The sequence below is a fragment of the Falco naumanni genome, chromosome 3 (assembly GCF_017639655.2).
Source record: "Falco naumanni isolate bFalNau1 chromosome 3, bFalNau1.pat, whole genome shotgun sequence".
Lineage (NCBI taxonomy): Eukaryota > Metazoa > Chordata > Aves > Falconiformes > Falconidae > Falco > Falco naumanni.
In genome coordinates, this window is record NC_054056.1 from 26,130,719 (window position 1) to 26,154,296 (window position 23,578).

The 23,578-nt window shown below is 41.6% G+C and overlaps 2 protein-coding genes across 8 annotated transcripts in view; one reads left to right on the top strand and one right to left on the bottom strand.

Annotated features, from left to right (window-relative positions):
* MAK (male germ cell associated kinase) overlaps positions 1-15,267 on the top strand; it is a 30,639-nt gene extending 15,372 nt beyond the window's left edge. For 5 of the 7 annotated variants that reach the window (XM_040585822.1, XM_040585823.1, XM_040585824.1 and 2 more), the window contains 8 exons: positions 899-1,066; positions 2,857-3,174; positions 4,217-4,407; positions 4,946-5,076; positions 6,755-6,883; positions 8,776-8,850; positions 11,584-11,712; positions 14,925-15,267. In XM_040585822.1, the coding sequence (XP_040441756.1) occupies positions 899-1,066; positions 2,857-3,174; positions 4,217-4,407; positions 4,946-5,076; positions 6,755-6,883; positions 8,776-8,850; positions 11,584-11,712; positions 14,925-15,079 (1,296 nt within the window). In that variant the 3' untranslated portion in view covers positions 15,080-15,267. Of the gene's footprint in view, positions 1-898; positions 1,067-2,856; positions 3,175-4,216; positions 4,408-4,945; positions 5,077-6,754; positions 6,884-8,775; positions 9,659-11,583; positions 11,713-14,924 lie in introns of those variants that run through there. The other 2 variants (XM_040585826.1, XM_040585828.1) reach the window with 2 other exon arrangements.
* A 3,161-nt stretch (positions 15,268-18,428) lies between these two features.
* LOC121084421 (transmembrane protein 14C-like) lies at positions 18,429-22,015 on the bottom strand. The gene is made up of 4 exons (XM_040585830.1): positions 21,874-22,015; positions 21,534-21,635; positions 19,474-19,558; positions 18,429-19,246 (listed from the first exon to the last, which is right to left on the bottom strand). The coding sequence occupies exons 1-4, from the start codon at positions 21,947-21,949 to the stop codon at positions 19,189-19,191; spliced, it is 321 nt and encodes a 106-aa protein (XP_040441764.1). The 5' UTR covers positions 21,950-22,015; the 3' UTR covers positions 18,429-19,188.
* Between the last annotated feature and the right edge of the window lie 1,563 nt (positions 22,016-23,578).

The following is a 23,578-nucleotide window of genomic DNA, read 5'->3' on the forward strand; positions in this document are numbered from 1 at the left end:
AAAGGCTGTTCTTGAGAGAAAAGAGTAATAGTCCTTGGTATCCATGGATGATAGCACACTCAACAGTGGTCTTTTATTGTAGTAAGAGAAATACTACTTACTACATAGGTAGATAGTAAGTAAAACATGAGGGTTTTCTATATTTTTCTAATCTTGAGGAGAATTAAGCTCTTTTAGAGCAGTTGTGGAGTGCCAGAAACTGGAATCCTTCTGAGACTAATACCTGTCAGGAAGGGACAAAGGTATGGACAAGATGATCTCTTAAGGTCTTTGATCATTCTGTGGTTCTGTATTCAAACAATGGAATTATCAAGCAACAAAGGACTTCAGGGTTTACCTTCCGGAAAGTTAAACACTCAAAGAAAAGTTTTCATCTGGTGGTCATGGCTTTTTGCTGTTGTAGTAATGTCTAGTTGTAATTTAATCCTTGGCTGTCTCAGTGGTGGAATCAGTGGTATATTGTAGAGGCTGCATCATGGTTACACAACCATGGTATGTTGGGTGGAAGGGCCTCGCCTCCGCTACTGCCATACAGAAGGCGTGTTGAAGTCAGCTGTTTGAACTCATTTCTGTAGTAGAGGGGGTGTTTGGTACTGCTCCTGTTACTGCTGCACTCCCTTCTCCTTCAGATACAGTATGTCCAAGTGTGGTATCCACAATAATAGTTCCACCTTTACCTACAGGAGACCTACAGGACTACCATTGGAGACTGATGCTGCATTCACTGGTGTTGTAACAATTGTAATGGAAAACAGGAATGCCTGTTTTCCACTATATAGGGAGGAGCTGCACAGACCAAGCATGACTCAACCTGCATAAAATTAAATTTGATCTAATACCTCAAAGATACATCTTCTTTGTTCTTTCTTGGTACTCATTTTTCTTTCCTTTGAAACAGAGTGACTGGCCAGAAGGACACCACCTTGCTTCTGCCATGAATTTCCGTTTCCCACAATGCGTCCCTATAAGCTTAAAAACTCTGATCCCAAATGCAAGCAGTGAAGCAATACAGCTTATGAGTGATATGCTGAACTGGAATCCAAAGAAGAGACCTACGGCAAGTCAGGTCTGAGCACCTGAATGATTAAGTATAAGACTGAATTTTCTTGTACTGTTAAAAAGTTGTAGATACAAAACCAGATTGATTGCCATAATACTAATGGCCAGAGAAACATCTCTGCATTTTGAACACTTTGGGAATGAGACTAAGTAGTGAGGAGCAAAAGTTCTAAGCCTGGCTCAGCAGACATCAAAGTCTTTAGTTATTTCTGCAATGTTGTCTTCTGTATGGTTACATTCATACATCATACTTCTGTGTACAGGATAGAAAAAAATCTGAGCTGCAAGTTGCCTGAATTGTAACTATAAGTCACTTCTGTCACCTTCTTTTTCCTCCCCCATCTGTACAAAGGAAAATATTGAGAATTAAGCTTTGCTTTTTGTGAAGCTATGTATGGAAGGCAGTGTGAAAGAGCTAAGAATTATTTTTACTTGGAGATTGGACATAAACTGTATCATGTGATAAGGAAAAAACTTCTTGAAGAATATACCATTAGGTCCCAAAGGTCACAGGTTTTCTCCAAGTTTATTTTTAAAAATCGTATTTCAAGTAACAAATATGGTTGCACTCTACTGTTGTTTTGGGGTTTTTTTAGTATTCATACCTAGTGCAGTCCTTGCAATCCTATTTAGAAGGTATAAAAGGGGAATACAAACAGGAAAGAAAAAGGACATATTGCAAGTTATCCTAGGTAGATGTAACTTAAGTGATTCAGAAGTGGTTAAGCAGATGGTACCAAGCAGAGCAAGCATTTCTCCCCACTTCATAAAGCATATCTATTGTTACAGTCACTGAGATCTAACTGTAGTCTAGTGCTATAAATCTCTACACAGAATACTGCATGGTGCTTTATGAAAGCAAAGAATCAGCTTTTGCCCAAGTGAGTTGTCAAGGAAGCAGCTGCACCAGTTGTGTAATCCACATCCAAAAGGGAGACTTTAATGCATATATGTGGAAATGTGTACAAAGCCAGCAATTCACAAGTGCAGCTGAGGCAAAGCATCTCTTTGAGAACTAACAAAGAGTAGTATCGTACCCAGAAGTAGCAGTGTGTTGTTTTGACGCAGGAGGAGCTGTGTTAGCAGAGTACGTCTCTGCTGTGCATCTAGTGGTGGACATGAAAAGGTCAGAGGAAAAAAAGTGAAATATACATCTGCCTGAAAATGGACACCATAGTTTCCTAATAAACACTGTAAAGGCACAGCAAGTACAGTGAACGTACTTCAAAGCAAAACAAAACCAGTGAAGCTGGTCACAAGAAAATGAAGGAGAAACTTTGCTCATTAATATCCCCTAATTGTAAAACCCGTACAATTATACTAAATGGCAATCATCACACTTCTGGGTTTTTGCAATTAAAAAAAACAGCAAACTGCTCATTGAGTTGCCAGAACATAGTTAGCAATGGAAACATGTAATAAAGCATGTGGTAAAGGTAGTGGAGACTAGCTGTTTTAAGATTGAAATTCATTACTGCATGAATATAGAACTGTGTTGAATGTAAAATTCACATCAAAACAGTCTCCACAAAACAGAGAAGTAAAGGAGGGCAAGGAATGGTGTGACTGCTGTAACATGTACAAGTGGATGCATCTTACTAAATTATATGACGGGAATTGTTTAAAATACACTTTTAAAAGAACTGACAGTTATCAATGCATGCTGATTACATACGATTTCATTACGCATACATCTGTGCTGAAGGGTTTGCTCAAATGCTTCAGACACCTGCTTTTAGATCCTTGGTGAAATCAACTTTTTGAAGTAACATTAGTACGTTGTATCTTCTTCTCCAGGCTTTGAAGTATCCTTACTTTCAAGTTGGCCAAGTTTTAGGACCTCCTCCACAGTACCTGGAGAAGCAGACTCCTATTAAACCAATTCAACCAACAGAGCCAAAGCCAGCTTTACCTAAACTGGAAGTTGTGTCCAAGCCAGAACCTCTGTCTTCACCTGAAGTACCTGACAAAACACAGTCACAGTCCCTGTCAAAGTTTAACCACCAGCCTCTCCAGCAAATTCAATTGCCTCAGAATACAGCTAACCAGCAAGTACCAAAACAGCAGCAGCCACAAACACAACCATTTTTTCCAGCCATCAATAAAAACTCGCCAGTAAGTTGTATTCAATAAAAACGTTGGTTTTATTAAAAGTTCTTACTATGTTCAATGAGGTGATCCCTTGAAAGTCATCATACTTTTTGCTAGAGGAAGTACAGGTAGGTAATTGGAGACTAATGAAGGATATAACTTGCCACTTAGTGAAATTTTGCAGCAATGCAGAAGACTAGATTGCTTGTAACAACAATGTGTGTTTGTTTACAATAGCTTTTAACTGAAATGCTTATGCGGTAATGTAGTTACAACAGCTATCATTTATTGACCTTTGAGAAACAGTTCACAAAAATATTGGCAATATATAATAGACAAGTGAAAAGGGAGAACTTCGCTTGCCTCAAGCAGGAAAATACCCAAGAAAATTCATCTAATTCCGATGCTTATAAGAATTCAATGTGTAAGATTTTTAGCAAGATGAATATTGAACTTTGATTTATAGTCTTCATTTTGCTTTCCACTTACACTTGCTGAACTACAGTATGAAGTATGTTAATAGGTATTCAGAAAATACCTGAAAGCAAACCATAGTCCAATGAAAGGACAATTTTAAAATCTAGTGATTTCTTTGGAAGAGAACATTAAGGAAAAGCCTGACTAACTTCTTTTATTTGGTGTATTTACTTTGGGGCCACAGCAACTGACACTCCTAAACCCTGAGTGTGATTGCTGTGAATGTTGTGCACCACTGTGCTCTACTTCTTGACAGTTCATCTACCACTGTTGAGAGCATGAGTTCCGCAAGATACCGGTAGTAGAGGCTGAGCACTGAACTGGGTCTGCAAATAGAACATTGACTTCACTATTTCAAGTAGATTTGAGCGATTTAAGGATGACAGTCCAAAAGAACTACACTCAAAATACCTGCTGGCATTACTGTTATGTTTTGTGCTTCAGATCATTCTGAGACTATGACCGAAATAGGCACAACAGAATGGGAAAAATTCTCTCAAAATTCTTAAGCAGTAGTCAGGAAGTGAACTAGGTACAAAGTATAACATTTTAGAATTTAGTTGATGCTTTGTTTTACTATTTAAAATAGAAACAAGCAGCTAGTGGCCCTCAAAATGGTGCATTAGGTCCTAAAAGCTGCAGAAGACGATGGGGTCAGACTTTGATTAAGGCTGTGGATAGCTTGGATGACTTTGATGACACTGAGTTTGGAATTTCATGTTCAAAGAAGCCTAGCATTGCACTGCTAAAAGAAAAGAAAACCAAGGAATGTCTTTTTAGGTAAGTCCTATAATTATAGAATCACACCTTTTTAGTAAACAGTGTTCAGTAGGTTTATAGACTGATTGAGACGAATCTGCTACAATTCAAGTCACCAAAATTGTGCAAGAACGCCAAGAGCTGTATGAGCAGACTAGCTTTGGGTGTGGGGTTGGTTTTATAGCACCAGTGATATCCAAACTGAATCAAATTTGGTTTCAGGCATTGTATAATTTAGCTGTTTGTCGTGTTAGAATAGAATAGAAGAAACTATGTGTTTTACTAAAATCAGATATAGTAATTTCATTTCCTTTGTGGGTTAAGGTTTGTACTAAGTTCTGCCACAGTTATCTATGTTTGCTTTTATACCATAGTGTCGGATGTGCTTTTGTCTTCAGACTCTCATGAGATATGAGATCTGGCTGTTACTTTGTGGGAATAAATTCTACCAATGAAAGTAGGATAAGAGAAGAGCACTTTACTTTTCAGGCTAGGGTCAGCTTGTGGTATTCTGAGCTGCAATCGTTGATCACTTTGTTTGAATATTTTGATTTTTCAGTGTGCCAGAACCAAAAGCTTCATGCTGTATTCAACCAGGAGGGGAAAACAAGGTTCTGATGAGAAACGATTCTGGAAGATCAAATGCATCAGCAAAACAGTACTATCTAAGACAATCAAGATATCTACCTGGTAAGGATAAAAGTCAATATATACGGAAAATAGAAACTGTCAACAATCTATGTATAGTACAATTAAACTTTAGATTTTATACTGGATAATTTTACTGTTCATAGCCAGGCTAAATTTTCAAGTTTTGTACTAAATGCTTTTCCCAGAATGTATCTCATCACAATTGATGTGGAAGTTCCTGGCTATGTGAACATAGAAGGGAGCCCAACGCTGCTTTTGTACACCGTGAAAGTTCACAGGTTCTTTTATGACCAGTAACATACAAAATGCTCAGTAATATGAATCCAACATCTTTTGGATTCCTAGGAATATATCCTGATTGACTCATAAGCAAGTGTATCTGAGGACTAAAGAAATTACCCATATGTGTATCTATATCCATGTGTTGCGTAGTTCTCAGCTCTGCAGTGTCAGGAAGTTTGGGGGTTTTTGAACTTAAAGTTCTGCTAAGCACGGTTACCCTTCTTGGTAGAAAGTGTTTAGAAATATGAGCCACTCACATTGGTAGGAATTCACATACTCACTTCCCTTCCCAAGGCAGTAATCCTCCTGAAAAATAAATAGATAGCTTAGTCTAAATCTGGATGATTTTACTAGAATAACGTGAAATTATGTAATTGCTAGAAATAAGAATGGGAAGGAGGAGAAGGAAAAGGGAATGTTTCCTGCAGTTAGTATTCTGAATATTTTCTATAATTATATTATTTCCTTGGGTTCTCACTTAGTATCTTTTCTTTAATACCATGATGGTTTGCACAACTACAATAAGTGTATCATGACTTCTGCTGTAATCCACAGAATTTAAGTGGCTCACAGAGGAATTCCTGATAGTCAGGCAAGTTCTTTTGTTACAATGTATCATGAATTTCCCAGGAGTTCATTAGGCCATTGATGACTTCTGAATATGAAATCATTTCTTGAATATTAAATAGGATGCCCAGAGACTCCAACAGTTTAAGTCCAAAAGAAAAAAAGGGGGGGCACTTCCCTATCTAAAGGTAACACAAATGGAAAGTTCATTTGTATTTCTTATCTTTTTCTAAGCCTGCTTCTAATGTCTCTCTGGTTTTATTAGAGTTTTCAATGAGAAAAGCATAGACGTAAAAATTAATTAATTTCAGCACTTAAAGAGCGTAATAGCTCAAAGAATCATATATGTTATTTATCCATCTTACTGTAGTTCCTGTTACCGCTAGATCTGGGAGCTGCTTTCATGCTGTGTAATCCCATTAACTTTTGTAATGCTCATAACATGCTGAAGTAATGAGAACCTCTTTTTCCTACTTTTTCAATTAACCTCTGAGGAAAAAGTTTCTTTTCAGCCTGTAGAGCCGTAGGTTTTGGTAGGTATTTTTTTTGTGTGTTAATTGCTTGAGAGTTGAAATTATCAATAATGAGATTATGGTTTTATAGGAACCAATCACCTGTACTAAAAGGGCTTGTAAAAGTTGACTTGGCTGAATTAAGAGAATTCTTATATCAGTGTCTCTGGTATTCATGGTTTGGCTGAAAAAACTACCCTAACCGGTGGACATTGTTCTTTTACATTAGTGATGTTTATGTTATGCCACAAATAATTCAGTGTTGGTTTGCTGTTCTAGAACTGTCCATTTTTCATTGATTGAATTACATTTGAAAATTGCTATTTATAGCATTTTCCATAATTTGTTTTCTAAAGGTGTAAATCCTAAGAGTGTCTCTTTAGCAGCAGTAAATAAGGAAGGATCACATGGAAGCTGGAACAACCAGTTGTTTTCTAAACCACTGGCACGCGCTGGAGGAGTGACTTTCAACAGAAATACTACAGGTAAAAGGGTAATTAAAAGTGGTCACGTTATGTCTCATAAGACCATCTGGTTTAACTTCTGTTGTCAGGCTTAGCTTCTAGGCTAACTTGTTTGTTTGTTTTAACGATAGACTCTTAAAGTATCTTTTTCATATGTAAACTAAATATTTTGCTTTCAGAACATACAGTATAGAGCAGCACCTATTGCAAAATTCTGTCAAGATATATTTTGTCCATAATCCTCTTAGACCACTATGTTACTGTCTTAATTCAAGCAAATAGTTTGACCTCCTTACTGCCTGATCAGCATGCTGTGGAACTGTCAAACAGCAGCCTCAAGTATGAAAACAAGATGGTGGGTGATGTGCTAATTTGATAAAAGTGCTGCCTAATAGTCTAAACAGGTCTTTTAACAATCTACTAGTCTTGTCCTAAATGCTTTGCAGCATGAAAAGTCCCCTTATTTTCAGCAAGGAACTTGTGGTAAGGTGCCTTTTGGTACTAGGTTTTGTGAAGAGCACTGTTACCAGCATTTTATAGGGTGAACGCTAGGACTGGTTAAATGGCTTATCTAAGATTTCACTGAGGAAAGCATCACACTCAAGATTAAAATCTGTCTTCTGACCACCAAGCCCTGTACTTTAAGTACATGGTCCATCACCCTGTTAAGGGGAGGTTAGCTTCTTAACAACTTTGCAGCCATTGCCTAGCTAGCATGAGTCACTCCCAAATACTGTAATGCTAGTAAACCACCTCACATGCTTCTACAGAAGGAACTTTAGAAGGTTTGTTTCCATGCACATGCTGCACCCCTTTTTAATAGCACTTCAGTAGCTGTTCTGCAGTGTCAACAAACCAGGTTTTCCCTCTGAAAGTCAGGTGAGCTGTAAGTTGTTCATCTGAAGTTATGTGAAAGATTTGAGGAAGGGAAAAAATAACAGCACCTACCAGAATTTTGATGAAATAGAACAGACTTTTTTAAGCAATGATCTTATGTACCTTGTTGTTTTCCAAAATATAGTGAGTGTCTCAGAATTAATTACGTATTCAGAAAATAGTCTTGTAAGGGAATTAGGCACAAAAAGGCGAAGAGCTGTTTCCAAAAGTATGCATCAATAAGCTAACCACCTACATACTGAATTGCACTGAAAATAAAATTAAGATGAATGCTAATGGTAAAAATCCGGCTGTTGTCTTACTGGCCTACCTTGGGTATCTACCAAAAGGTTAAAGAAAAAAAAACCTAAAACTGGTTATTTTCTGTGTTTGGAAATACTTGGCATTATTTCCATCAGTATCTTAATTGCATGTTGTGTTTTGTATACTGGGGAGGCAACATTTAAGACAGACACACATGAAACCAGGATAGCTGGAGCACCGATCAAAGAAATACAACACATGTAAATTATATATGTTTTCTTTTTTCATATTGACAGAATTGAAAGTTGACACTGTGCTGTTTACTGTTTAAATAGCTATGTTTAGTTTCTTTACATGCTGCTTTTTTTTTTTTGTCATCCAAACATTGCCCTAAGGTGAAATAAGATAAGACCAAATAGTTACAAATGCTTTATTTATGAAGAATTGTAAGGTTATGCTCAGTCAACTTTGCAGATACGCCTGAGTGCTTAAACTTGTGATTTATGTATTTGTGTGACTACAATGTGATTGCATTGTTGGTAAATCACACTTTATTCCATTATTAGAAAATACTTTGTAAAATAACTTGTTAGAGTAACATTTCCTGCTTGAGAAAACACAGGAAGGAGACATTATAGTTACAAGCATGTCAGATACCTTTCTTGCTTTGTTTTCCCTCATTTCTTTCACATCATCTAGCCAGGTTCTTCATACACTTTTTCTGAAGTTCTGTCTTTCCATCTTTTTCTTCCTCTCATTTTCCTTGTCTACAGATGAGAACTTAATTATGCCTATTGAAAAGCTATCATGCAAAGAAAGGTTGAATGAAAAATTAGAGGATCCAAAAGGTAATTCATAGCAACTGTAGCCTAGTTCTTTGTACATTTCCTATTTATGTTTTACATTTTTGTGTAAAAATTGCACTTATAACACAGATTCCTGATGATCGTGTACTTAATTTGCAGTTGTAATCTGGTTTGTCAAACCTTGCTGTCTTCATTGTGACTTCTTCTGGAATCTTGGCACTTACTGTACTTTAAAAGACAGAGAATATTTTATTACCCTAATTATAATCCACAGCATGTCACTACACTGCTGCTGGATAATGGTGAAGAAGCAATCCTAAAGCAGCAGCACATATGTCTCTCCTGAAGGACTGCTTGTTCGTAACAGCACTTGGGACTTGCACCATTGACTGCATTCTGATTCCCTGTTGCACTGATTTTACAGCACTGTGATTGTATAGATTTTGGTGGAGTTACCTTAGCGTAAAAGGGTGGAAACAGGTTTCCAGGCAGCCGAGTCTGTGTCTAAACACAGTTTGCTGCGAGCACTGTAAAGCTGCTGGACTTTATCACCTCTCCCTCAGTTTCTGGCCTCTGTGGTGTGTCCTGCCTGTGTGATATGTCTTACTGCAACTGTTCATAGGGTTTTTTGAACTCACTACCCAGCTCAAATGATTCTGTGACTTTATCCTTCATGAAGAATGAGGTATGTGTTGTTTGAGGTAGGGGGTATGGCCTGGGCCACGCTCACACTTGCTGGCATTGTGGCCATGAGTGCTTGCCTGTACACCTGCTGCCGGACCTCCTGGATCCCTGATGGATGAATACTGCTATAGCAAGAACCCCTTCTTTTGTACAGCGGTGGCCAGAGGTAAGGAACTGTGCTTTTCAATAGGATTTTTTTATATTTGTAGTTACTCTGTTATTTTATATTAACTTTTTTTTCCCCCTCGTCCTTCATTGTTCTTATCCAACCGAAAAAAAAATCACCCCTCCAGACCTCTCTGTTTCACCCAGACTGCTCCTCCTGGCTGCCCTCTACCATGTCTTGCAGAAAGGTTCATAAAGGACATTGGACACTAAGGGGTAAGGAGAACCAAAAAATGGTTGAGCAATTTTTGTCAGATAGGCAGCTTTGCTAAGCTGTAAATAAGAAGCAGACAGAAGTAGTCTTTTTGATGTTATATTAATTGAGGCCTGTCATGTGCTTATTTTCAGACCTCAGAATTTTAAAGAATGCTACCAAGCTGTTGGAGTGAAATAATTAGGAACTGGAGGAATAAGAGAATGTGTGTGTAGGTGCGCAGGCAGGGGGACAAACCACTAAAACGGTGTTGTTTTGTTTTTCAGGCAAATTCCTGAAAAGGAAGAACAACTTAAAGACTACAAGAAAGTTAAATTTTATTAGAATACTTTATTAAAGTTGTATTTTTCACCAGGACTTCTGTGTCATTCTTTACTGTGCTGGAGAGTGTCATCAACTGGACGCAGGGGAGCCACATGGAGACCCAACTATTTGCAAAACTGAAAGAAGTGACAGTTTGGGGAGACTTTACAAAACTGAATTAGTTGAATGCTTTTTGTTAGTGCTTCTCAACAGGGAGGTATGCAATGACCCAACACAGCTGTAATTAGCTGAAGATACCTTTTGGGGTTTGTAGATGACCAGTTTTGCAGCTTATAGATCCACTGCTCTGAGCTCTGAAATTACCACAGAGGACTGGGAGCATTTGTGAAGAGGAAAATTTTGGGATTACGTGGAGGCCAGAGATTCAGGAAATAGAAAAACTGTCAAATCCTATATTGTGTGCTTTACTGCAACTACCATTGAAACCATGCTGAATATTAATAAGATAAAAATGCTCACAGTTGATAAAGGTCAAATTAAAACTACTGTGTATGGCCTTGTAGTTCACAAATTTAATACTACTGAAGCACACCACTAAAGAAGAGCATTTCTCTCTGGACATTGTGCCAGCACAGTCTTAACACTGTCCCAAATGATGACAGATGTAGATAAGAAATTTTCTTGGAGCAGAGAGTCTGAGTATTGTAACAGATTCCTCTTCCATTGGACAACAATTTCAGTACTAATTTTGCGTGTAAATGCACAATGTTTCTCAGCTTCCAAATGAGGATGGTTACATCAACCTTCCCAAGGTAGCACTGCTTTAAAGAAGAATCTGGACCAAAAGCAGGTATAATAGAATTATAGCCAGGGTTAAAGAAAGAGGGTCTGACTTCTACAGCAAGCCGTTAACTGTGGAACTGGCAAAGTCAACTTCAGGTGGTGTGCCACTTCCTGCAAGAGAAGTTTGGTTCCATTATTTTAGATAGATTTAGGCTGAACATGCTGAGCACAAGATTTTAAATACTAGTTCTCAAATACTGAAGTGCTTAAACCAGCTTCCAGTAAAGTAGGTAGCTGTAAGTAAAAGGTAAGACCCTGCCTTTCTCTGAAACTCAGTGTAAACTTTTCTATGTGGTCTAAGTTTAATGAAAGTACTAATGAAATGTTCATCCTGCTCTGTTGTCTTTATTCCAGCTGAAGTGCAGATCAGATGTGCTGGATCTGCAACTTGGCAAGTCTGTCAAGTGCTGTAAAGGGTCCAACTAATATACAAAGCAGAGAATTAATATGTACTTTTTCAACTGACAAGCACTGGGCAGTCCTTAAAGAACACTCATACTTAGTACTTTTGTGGTACTGCAAATATATTTTCAAGGGACTATAAAAAGTAGGCAAAGTTTCCTGACTACAGCTGGAAATACTAAAACTCTGTGTAATATCCACAGGAAATCCTGGCTTTGTAAGTGGTGCAGCTTACAACCCATCAGGAGTATATACCCCTTCCTTTCATAAAAAAGAAGTTGGATCAGCAGGACAACGGATACAACTAGCTCCTCTTGGTGCACCTGTATCAGGTAAGAAACATCCTTTTACCATACATAGCTGAGGCAGAATGTTTGTTTCCCATGCATCCTAAAAGATTTAAAGTCCTTAGTAAGGTTTTCCTCAAGTTTTTGAAGTAAAATTCTTGGGCATAAAGTGTTCTTAACATAAATTAATTCAGTGTAGTTGTCTAGAGGCAGTCCTGATAACTAGAGAAACTATTGCTACTATTTTGTTAGGTCAAAGAGAAGGGTGCAAACCTTTTGTAATTCTAGAAGGTTTGGACCGTTTGCTAAAATCCTGTTCACCAGCGGTGAAGGGCTAAGCAGAATCGTAAAAATATGTACCTCCACATCTCTGGTGTAAATGGTCATGTAGATTGGACACAAATATAAATTCATTATTCATGAGCTAGTAGGAATTGATGCAGTCACCCAACTGGTAAGTATGAAAAATAAATACATTCAAGTTTTTAAAAAGCCTTATGTTTGAGTGGATTTGAAGGAATTTTCTTAACAGTGGCTTTGGTGTAGCTTGGGGCTGTCGTGTGTGGGTCTTTAATCAGTTTGATGTCACTTAATGCAACTGAATGATGCTGATCCATGCTTGTGGTGACCTCAAAAATTTCAAAAAAGGCAAAGACCTTCATTAAGTTACTTAGTAAAGTCACAAATAATGTTATAGATATGGTATAAGCAGTAAACTAAAATTATTTTCTCCCTTATTTGCTGGCCCTATCTAGTTGGCCTGTGGTTTCTGCAGTGGTCATGTAAGGCAGTTTTTCACTATATTCGTCTCACCGTGTTGGCTGTACACATCTGTGGGTACTGAGGTGACACTACTCTTGTACCCATGAGACATCACAAGGGTGCTTTGTGAAGTGAAACTTTTGATGTTGCTACATTATAGAAGGTAAAAGCCAGAAGAGAAGGCAAGTGGTACCTTAATAGATATGATACAGTCATGATGTAGCTGTAAGTTACGTGACCAAACACATTAAAAGATTGTTCCATTCATCAGTTAAAATCTATGTGAAATCTGTTCTGAATGTAACTGTTACCGTGGATTTTCTAGAATGAGGATGACATTCTGAGCACCCTCTGTTGGTAAGATTCTGATTCAGAGAAGATGAGTGAAAGTGCTCAGGATGCAGGAGAAACTGGCTTGTGAGTGAAGATTTAGGTCCAAACCAAACAGCACACTTCTCCAGTTACTTCAGAGGAAATAGCAAGGCCCTAAACTAATTGTGAATTAACTAAAGGGCCTATGGCAGACCAGTCTGATACGGTCCTGCTTAATAATGTTGCCTTTTTGCTGACTTGCTCTTTTGAGTTACCTGTTCCCCTTAAGAACTTGCAAGTGACTTCTGAGGATGTGGGAGGGAGGGAAGGAAGGACATGGTACATGTATAAAATATGCTTAGAAGTATTCGTATTCTGAGTCTGAGTTGATCAGAAGCCCACCAGGAAAGGCTGGAGCTGCACTTCATTATCTTATCAACTCACTGCTGAAACACAACAGTGAGAGTTTTGATTTGTCACAGTGTGTGGATCAAGAAGTTCACAGAGGGATAAAATCTGCGACTATCTCTAGACTGCTGTGAATAGTGAGAATGAAAAGGAATTATGTATGGTGATCCAAAGGGAAATAAATTCACTGTTCATCTGTAATTAGAAATGGAAAATGTGTAGTAAAAGTCAGAAAGGGTGGCGGATGGAGGTCAATTAAGAGATTCTTCCATGTCCTGGAGAAGAGCAAGCATCCTATTGCTTAAACCCCTCACATTTAGCCTAAACTCTGCAGACTTGCATGGGAAGAGAGATAAGGATGAAGCAAATGGCAGGTTTTATCTCCTATCTGTCAATATTTGAACATTAATATTTTTGGTGACGCTTTGTATTATCCAAACTGGAATAAGTTGTGCTTTCAATTGTTTTTGCTCTCTTCATTTGTTCTATTAAGTTTTTTAATGCCATAATTTAAATAATTTAATGTACTATAAAAGATAAGTTTTGCTGAGGAAAATGCCAAGATGCAAAAAAAAAAAAAGTGACCTTCATTGCCAAGAGAGGGAAGGCTGGAATCGTACTTGCTGATGAAAGATATTGAATGCCAGCCTGCGGTACAAAGGAACAATATTAGTTTTTAAAGAGGTGGACACCTGACCCCCAGTTTCAGTTCCTTAAGATTCCTCTTTTTTAAATGTCTTGATCCTCACCTGTTCCTTAATGGGTTCAACACACTGTTGAAAAATACCACCAAAGATAGGTGGTTTTCCATGAGAAACAGAATGATAAATAGGCACACACAGAGAAAAAAAATATTTTAATGTACCAATAATACCTAATAAAAGAAGACTAAACTACAAAAGCAGGAATAGAGGGGCAAGATATACTTTAGGAATGGAATACTAAGGAAACAATGTAAGGTATAGCAGGAGTCTGGATAAGAAAGGTCCCAAATGGCCGACTTTAAAGGACTGGAAAAATGGCAGAATTGGTGATGAACATGAAGAAAACCATGAGCTGTCAGCCCCCACAGCAGGGCAGTTACCTTAATCACATGAAGCTTGAGGAAGTAATAACTATCTGAAATGCAGAAATGGGAAATCTGAGTCGGAAGGCTGGAAATGCAGTAGTGTACTATTCCCAGTGCTTGAGACCAGGTGGATGTCAATATTAAGGGATAAAAAAAACATGCAGACTTGGAACATATTCCAAAATTAATAGAGAAACAGGAAGTGGAGATAAAGAGGACTCGCCACCAGATATACAAGGAGTTTTCAGCTAAGCAGTAGGGGAATAAAATACATGAAATCTCAAAAGGAACAAGAGGATCTCCAGAAGCTGTCCTTCAGTCTAGGCTTTTTGGGTCTTAATAAGTTTATCAATGTTATAATTGCATGCTGAGATCGAGGAAAGAACACTTCCATTCTGTAGCAGTTTTGTAATAGGAGATACAGAGCTGTAGACATACGCATCTAAATTTCAGTGTCAATGTTTTCTCAAGGGACTGTTGTGAAACAAGTATGCAGTAGATGAAAATTACTCATAAGATACACAAACCGTAGGAAACATTAACCTTATCTGAAAACAAGCATAGGCAGCATATCAGAGACCAAAGCATCCTGCTGTATTAGCATCCTTAAGTACCACAAGTCGTCTTTAAGCTCTTGTCCTTTTATTTGTAAAGGAGTGAAATACCTTTTGAGTCATAATTAATTCAGAGTTCTTGTTCCTTTCAGATTATTCATGGAAAACCAAAGCTGCTCGTGCTCAGTTACCAGGTCCTCCTTTCAATTCAGCAACAAAAAACATGAATATTTTAACTCGCCTACCAACAATTCAGTCAATACATGGAAGAACAGACTGGGTGGCCAAATATGGAGGAAACAGATAGAAAATGGCATCCTGTATAGGTATTATGTAAGCTGTGTTCAGTTCTCCTGCACTGGAAACCTGAAATGCCTATTTCTTCCAATTTTTCCTAAGACTATGCAACAGTAAAGAAGAAAAAAAGACCACATGAAATACTGGCTATAAAGTAGGATTTATTGAAGTATTGTATAAAATATATTGCCAAAACTACTGAGAAGTAGATTTCACTTAACACTTTTCTATATATGGATCTCCTAGCCTCATACTCTTAAAACATCTGTTATGGTTGTTCACCTAATGCAACGTCCGCTCTTGGCATATGCTTGAAGTACACAAGCAGCTAGAAACAGGGCTAAAGCGGAGCAGCACCAGGCTTTCTGGTATTAGGTTGGTTCTTTACCAGAAAGATGAGACTGAAAGCATGGGTCGGGTCGGGCTTTGTGAGGAACACCGCACTCCTACTAGGATTTCAGAACTCACTTGTACCTAAGAGTTACTTAAGGGTCTCTAATGTGCAACTATTCATAATAGCAATGAGACCTCCTTGTAGTAGGACATAAGCAATCCGCTGATAAATACTGCACAAGGAAGGTCTAAAAATCTGGCCCATATATATGCCTATAGAATGATACAGCAATACTGGAAAACAGCTGAACAAGTACTGAATGCTAGACTTACAGAGTTGTAGGAAGTCTAAAAGTTCGGTTCTGCTGTTATAATGAACTTATGACCATTTCTGCTTGAAGATCTGTGGAGGTTTATATCTGTCCTGTCAAGGGAGTGGCACAGTGACATTTTACAGAGCCTGAATCGCTGCAGACTGCAGTGATTTTTAAGGGGGAATTAGCCAAAAAGGCATAAATTTTCATTAAACTCCTTTTTCTACATGTCTTTATTGGATGATCAAACTAAACTACAGAAGTTGCATAAGCTCTGTGAGGAAGGATATTGGGCTGTTCTTCAAAAGACGTTGCTTTATGGTTTAGACCTTAAAGGCCAACTTAGGTATCTGAAAACACACACAAACTTTAATAATGCAATACCTCACTGTTTATATGCTTGTTCAGTACTCTCCCTGGCTTCTATGCTAAGTTTTATAGTAATAGCCTGCAAAGGACTTTGCGATGTACAATAAATTGCTTTTAGGATGTTGAGCTAGGGTACTTCTGGTAACAACTGCATTTAGAATAGATCCTTTAGAGTTAGCAGTTACATTAAACCTGCCATTTTAAAGTACAAAATGACTATGTTCTTTGAAGATGTAAAGCTGTTAATGATTACTTTAAGCATTGTAAAAAAGAGATGTATTTGTATGGCTTTTATAACTGCATATAAAAATATAAATTCCTGTTGTTGACCTAATGTGCCTAATATATGGGTTATGTTAGCTTACTGGAAATCAATTTAATCTAGAACAGTTGTACTAAAAAGTAAAATATATTGCTATAAAAATTTCTCCTAAAGAAAATACTACTTTAATACTGGAAGAGCTATATAGGGATAGGGATTTGTGGTTACTAATGCACTAGTGAGTTTAATTCAATTGCCATTGGTCTAGGCTTAAGTATTTGTCATTCGCTTAGTACTAACAGATGCCCCTGTGTCATTTAAGTGCATCTTAATTTATCTGTAGAATAGATCTGTAACTGGCTGTGAAGGACAACCTCAGACTTTCTCTAACAGATGTAAATGCACTGATTTTATAATTAAAAAAAAAAAAAGAGAGAGAGAGAGAAATGATTCACTCATCTCCAGTACAAGATGCTAGTGACTTAGCTAAAATCAGGAGTCTGGTCAAGGAATTAATTAATAATGTGTCCATAGCTCATCTGTCCATGTCTCACCTTTCCTAGAGCAGAAAAATAAATAGGTACTATTTATGGCACTAAATATGTCTAGAAGAAACATGCTGTCCTTACCATATGCTAATGACATTGAAAGAGCTTTGACATAAATAACAACCTTTACTTGTCCATAATCAAAGCATGACAAGTGTTAAGAAAATCTCCTTGCACACAGCAAGAAAAAACAGTAATAAGAGGCTAATAGGCTTTGTACAGTAGTTTTAACTCTGATTCATTGATACACATTGAACTGTTAGTGCAGAAATGCCATCAGCTAATGCTTCAGACAATTAGTATATGCTGATAAATTCCAAGGAGGTAACAAGTATCAAAGGCTAAAGCTCTCCTCTCCTTCCTTCGTCTGGAGTGCCACTGTTTCTCCTCAACATGGGAAGTGTTAACTCCAGTTCCACCACAAATTCTCAGTCCAAGCTGCTGCTTCCCAAAGCTTATGAAACAGCAGCAAGGCTTAACACTTTGGTCTCTGAGTTTAAAAGCTTACTAGTTGAATTCCATGCTTCCTATTGCCTTTATTAAAGACAATTGCAGCCCAAATTTGCAAGTTACCTGATTTGAGACCAGCACTATACAATTAGAAAACTGCAGGATTGCGGCTATTCTCAGTTTATTGCAGGAAATGCATTTGTATTTGTGTTTTACTTCCACAGAAAGTAACTGCTTCAAAAGCAGTATGAAGAGGCAAATAACCTGTCCAGTAGTTAAAGTGTCTTACATGCTAATGTCTGGCTTATTTACCCTTCCCAACTAGAGCAAAGACATTCAGACACCTGCCCGCCAATGCTGGGTCCATGGCCTGGGTTTAGGAACTCAAAAGGATGATCTGTAAACACACCATCTGCTGTCCTGTGCACCCCTTGCTTCTGTGCAGGGAGGCAAGAGGGAAAAGTAAATATGGGTGAGCACGCGGAGCCGAACTCTGCAGGATGATGAATGAGGGCGCTCGGAAAAAGCCCAGAGTACAGTTCCCCCACAAGAGATCTTGCTGCCTGTGCTCAAGTCAGCACTGACCCAAGTTGCGTGGCCTGGGAATGCTGCTGAGACCCTCGCCCTTGCTGGAGCTGTGCCTGGCAGCGTCCCTGCTGATCTGGAACCCAACCTGCCTGACCTGGCATCCTGGCTTGACCTTGATCCCTGAGGTTTATATTTAGAATTCTTTCAGGCATTAAGAGAATCAACTGAACCATTCAATCTTTAAATAAACTTTCATAGAGCATTTTTCAAATCTTAAATATATGATCCCTCTCAGAAAAAAAAAAAAAAAAACCAAAACAAACCTCAAGTATAACACTTGTCTGAATATGCAGTCTGTATGCTTTTGTTCTCTATACCTCCACCCAGTTCAAGGGATTTTTATATTTACAAGTCATTAAATTCAGGGAATGGAATAGAGATTATTTATCCAATTCACATTTGCAAAATATATCCAGACATCCTGTGGGAAAGGCACCAAACTGTATCAATCCAGATGAACGATGAAAGAAAAAATAGTTGTGTAGAACACAAGAGTTTGTAATAATAATATGTTGGTTTATTTAGAGTAACATTTTAATTGTCATTAAATGCAAGAGTTCTGCCTAAAATTCAGCATTATCTAATAAAGCATATTTTTGGTTTATGAATAATAATCTGTAAAAGTTAAATGAATGACATTTAGCTAGGCAGTTTTGCTTATAAGTAATTGCAAGTAACAGGTTTGCACTAATTGCATTACAGTTAATTAATTACCTTGACAGCCTGCTCCGCGATTGTGTTTTGTGGGACCAGGTTCTAACACACAGTGCTGGGAGAACAAAGTCCCTGACTGACAAACATCGTGACCGGATAAACTTACAAGGACAGGGAGAAGTAACGTAATAAGCATGTTTGTTATAGTAATTACTAGTGATAAATTGGCAACTCCTCCTCCCTTGTTTTAGAGGTATAGATGATTTTAGAGTGACAAGTACAGATGTACATTTAAGCTTCAATCCTGCAACTGTCTGCAGGCAAGTGCCAAGAGGCCTTTGCCTACAGTAAACTGCAGGTCCAGAAGCTAAACACTTTATTTTCTTGCCTCATAGTGCAGAAAATGTTAAGACAAATACCATTTTGGAAGACATAACGAGGGCTGTCAATGTCAGTCCTTTAAAAACACAACCCACATGCGTTAGGATATGAAAAATACAATGCACAGGTAGCAGTGCCTCTTCCACCTCTGTGTAGCACATTCAGGCAGTTGCATTTTCAGGCTTCTCAATGACGTATCTTCAGATGACTTGATGCCAAGTTATGGCTTAAGAGGCTTTTCCATGATCTGCAGTCCAAGCCGTCCAACCATCAGTAAACTGTTGAACAGAATAGTTGTTATTAAAAAAAAAAAAAAAAGAGGGGGAGGCAAAAATCTCGTCAAGAACAAGAAGGAAGAAAATATTGCCATGACTTCATGTAGCTGAACTCCACCAGAAGGTTTCATTTCTGACAGAACTTTACCACATGACAGTTTTAAAACTATATAATCCACAAATAAGTGGATTCACTTATTCAAAAATACAGACAAGAACACTCTGACTACCTGGCACCAGCAATTATCCCGGGCATTGCTTTTCTGGAGTTGTAAAATCTCATTCCCATAACAGTAGACAAGGTTCCAGACGCCACTGTTGGAAAGAAGCCCAGTCAGAACCATTTGAAACAGAAACACCAGCGCAGCACTGCAACGTTTGGACATGCAGCAGTGCCAACCAAACAGGCCTGCACCTACAGACAGGAACAACTCCCTCCTCTCCGCAGAGAAGTGTTTGCAAACATACTACTTGTTGTTAAACAATAGAGCTATTGCAAGCCTCTCAACAGCTTTAGTAATCACGCTCCTCTACTCAGTAGAAGCGAGTAGATCTCATCAGGGTTGAGGCCACTGCCTAATCGCCCACAACCTCCAGTCCTCTGGGTAGATTGCTAATTCGCCCTTTTTTTTTTTCCCTTATTTGCAGAAGAATTATTATTTCCTTGAATACTGGTGGGCTTAAAACTGCCAGAAAGCTGGGACAAAGTTCACTATGTGGGAGGCAAATACTATTACAGTTCCCATTTCTCTGGGACATTCTGAACTGGCAGGTGGCACTAAATACTACACCTAGAAATAAAACAGCCCCACTTGAAAATACGAATTAGCAAACAGAAAGCAACCTAAGGGATCAGACTGAAAGAGCAACTAACATTTTAAATATTACTCCAAACTACTTAATCTCTGAAGTCTGGGGGGAAAAAAATCCTATCAATATTCACGTAAAAGTTACAGGCACATTGTTTCTTCAGAGGAGGTGGTGTATGAACCTTTCTCCAACGCTTCAAGTTTGTTTGCATCAGACAGGGCAAAAGGTAGTCTGTCAAGGTTCTTTTTCTGTTTGTTTTTTTTACCCGTGATGTAGCGTGGCCAACCTAAAGCTCAGCAGGAGCCAGAGCTGCACAGGGCAGCAGGGCTGAGGAGGAACAGATGAAGATTTGGACTAGACTGGGATACAGCATCACTTTCCAGAGGCCCACTCGAATGCACTACATCAGGATATACAGAAGATGCTCATCTTTCTGTCACAACACTGCCTAAAAACCTGTGTCGGAGATGCACAGCCACCCCCACGGCATGCCAGAGTGGAAGAGCCAGGTCACAAATGGAAACTGCTTCACACTGAGCTGTGCTTTACATCTCATTCCGTACTGGCAAGGCAGTTTGGTCCTCTGCAGTATTGAGCAGGGGCTTCCTAAAGGACTTCATCATGTCACGTGCTGACAGGCTGTTGGTTTTAAATAGTCTTATATCGCTGTAATGCTACAGTATCATAACAGTAATAATACTATTGGCACAGTTACAGAGCTAGAAGGAACCTCGGGAGGTCATCTAGACTAACCTGGTCCCCAAAGGCAGGACCAACTCCTGACAGATACTGGGTTAATCATCTGTTAATGTCCTACGGTGATGGAAGTCCCTGAGGTTCACCTGAGGAATCCCACAAAACACACATGTTCCAGTGCTTCGTAATACTGTCCACAGCCATTTTATCCTTCACCTGAAGGGTTAACCACAAGCCAAACCCACGATTTCTTATCCCATCTACTGTATGTAAGCACCCGGCATAGCTCACTGCCTCCTTCTACATATTTCAGACTGTTTCTTCTGCAGTGCAGGATGCATTAAAACATCTACGGCTCTTCTGACATGCTTGTGCAAACCAGTATCCCATAAAACCCATAGTACTGCTTGTCCCAGTGCTGCCACCACGGCTAAAATGCTTATGCCATGACCGCGGGCTGAAAAACCAAACATTTTGCACATAACATTTCTCGTGCCCCCGGTAGTTCAGCACAGTGCAGAGGACGTCAGCATTTCTCACCAACATTTCTCACTATGAGTGGGCACGTGCTGAGCGATGCTGGTGATGGGCACAGGCACAGTCCCCGACACCACGTGGAGAGCGATGGAGGTTTCAGGAGCTGGTACCGTGCCCTGACACAAACCTGCTCCTGCCACCGCTTACGACGTTGGTACAAAGCGAAGGGCACGGAGCAGCTGAAACGTGCCAGGGAGAAGGTTGCTATTCCCGCTGCTGCCCGTGCTCGGGAGCCGAGCGGCCTTACCGAGGGAGAGCCACACGTTCCTCGGGTCCTTGGACTGCTGGTAGGCGCCGAGCCCCGCCAAGCCCCCGAAGAGAAGCCCGGCCGCCAGGGAGGGGACGCTGCCTTGAGGGAAATACAAGACGAAGCCGTCAGTGACGCGGCCCGACTGCAACTCCCACACAGCCAACGCAAACAGCGGCTGCTGGCTCCTGTGGGGCGTTAATTACCGAGACACCCGGCAGACCCGAGCCCAGCCGCGCTCCCGTGCCGCAAGGGTTTAGCGCTGCGCCCGGGCCCGCCGCAGCCGCCGGGGCAGGGGGGCTGCCCGCGGGCAGGACCGGGACCCCCCGCCGACACCTACCCGCCTTGGCGTAGCCAACCACGCCGCCCGCCGCCACAAGCGCCGCGTAGCCGAAGCCCAGCCAGTCGTACTCCATCTGCGGGCAGCGCCGGGCCTGGCCCCGCCGCCCCGCTCCGACCTTGGGCCGCCCTCGCCGCAGGCACCGCCCCGCCCCGGCGTCCCGCCCACCCCGCAGGCACCGCCCGCCTCCGGAGGCACCGCCCGCCCCCGGAGGCACCGCCCGCCCCGCAGGCACCGCCCGCCCCGCAGGCACCGCCCGCCCCCGCAGGCACCGCCCGCCCCCGCAGGCACCGCCCGCCCCGCAGGCACCGCCCGCCCCGCAGGCACCGCCCGCCCCCGGAGGCACCGCCCGCCCCGCAGGCACCGCCCGCCCCCGGAGGCACCGCCCGCCCCGCAGGCACCGCCCGCCCCCGGAGGCACCGCCCGCCCAGCAGGCACCGCCCGCCCCGCAGGCACCGCCCGCCCCGCAGGCACCGCCCCCCCGCAGGCACCGCCCGCCCCCGGAGGCACCGCCCGCCCCGCAGGCACCGCCCCCCCCCCCCGGAGGTGTGTCCCCCCCTCGGAGGTCCCCCCCACCGGCGGTGACGGGCACCCGGCCGGGTCCGTGCCCGCTGCTTGTCCCGGTCCAGCGCTCCCGCGGGTGCCTGAGATCTTTAATCACCGGTGACAAAAAGTGGCAGTGCCGGGCAGTGCCGCTCCGCTCCGGGAGGCGCATTCGGTTTCCTGCCGTGAATAACACAGCGGGCCGGGCAGGAACAACCCGAACCCAAACCGCCCCCCCCCGGCTGCCCAGCCTCAGCGGCGCTGGGGGCTCCCGGGGATGGCGAGGGGGTCTCGGTCAGCCCGACTCACCCCCTGCCCCGGCGTGGGTCCCCCCCGGGAGACAGCCCCCCCGACCTGCTCCGAGGTGAGCCCTTCCCAGGGGCTGCAACCCTTCCCCCCCTGCCCCGGCGTGGGGTCCCCACGGGCTGCGGGGGGGGATCTGCTCCCCCGGGGGCTCCCCGGGCTGGGGGCACAGCCTGCCCGGCCGGGGGCTTCACCGCGGGCTGCCGGGGAACCTCTGCTCCAGCGCCTGGAGCCCCCCTGCCTCCTCCTGCCCTGGCCTGGGGGGCTGCAGGGCTGTTTCTCTTCCTCCTCTCCCACAGCTGCCACCGCGCAGTGCACGTTATCCCAGAGGCACCACCACCATCACTGATGGCTCAGCTTTGGCCAGCGGTGGGTCCATCGTGGAGCCGGCTGGAGCTGGCTCTGCCCAACATGAGGGTACCTCCTGGTGCCTTCTCACAGAAGCCACCCCTGAACGCCCCCACCACCCCACACACCCCCCGCTGCCACAACCTTGCTGTATAAGCCCAATACAGAAGTATTTTCTGTAAATATAAGAAGGCAGCTTATATTTAAGTCCCCCTTGCTCTGAGCTCCATAATCTGAGCTCTTAAGACCTCCTCTACTGCCCTTAATAGTGGGTGCATGGATGACTGTGGATCACATTTGCTGAAGCTTGTGGACTTCCGTGGAGACGACTTGATTTACATTTTTGTGACATTAGATGTGCTGCAAATACTTGTGTTTTAGGCACACAGGGTTTGCAGTGGAGCTTGAAGCATCTGGCCAACATAGTGCCAATGACTGTCTGCAATGACTTGTTGATGAAAACCAGGCTGGCTCCTTTGCTTTAAAAATAAGAAGGCGTCTGGATCCCCCA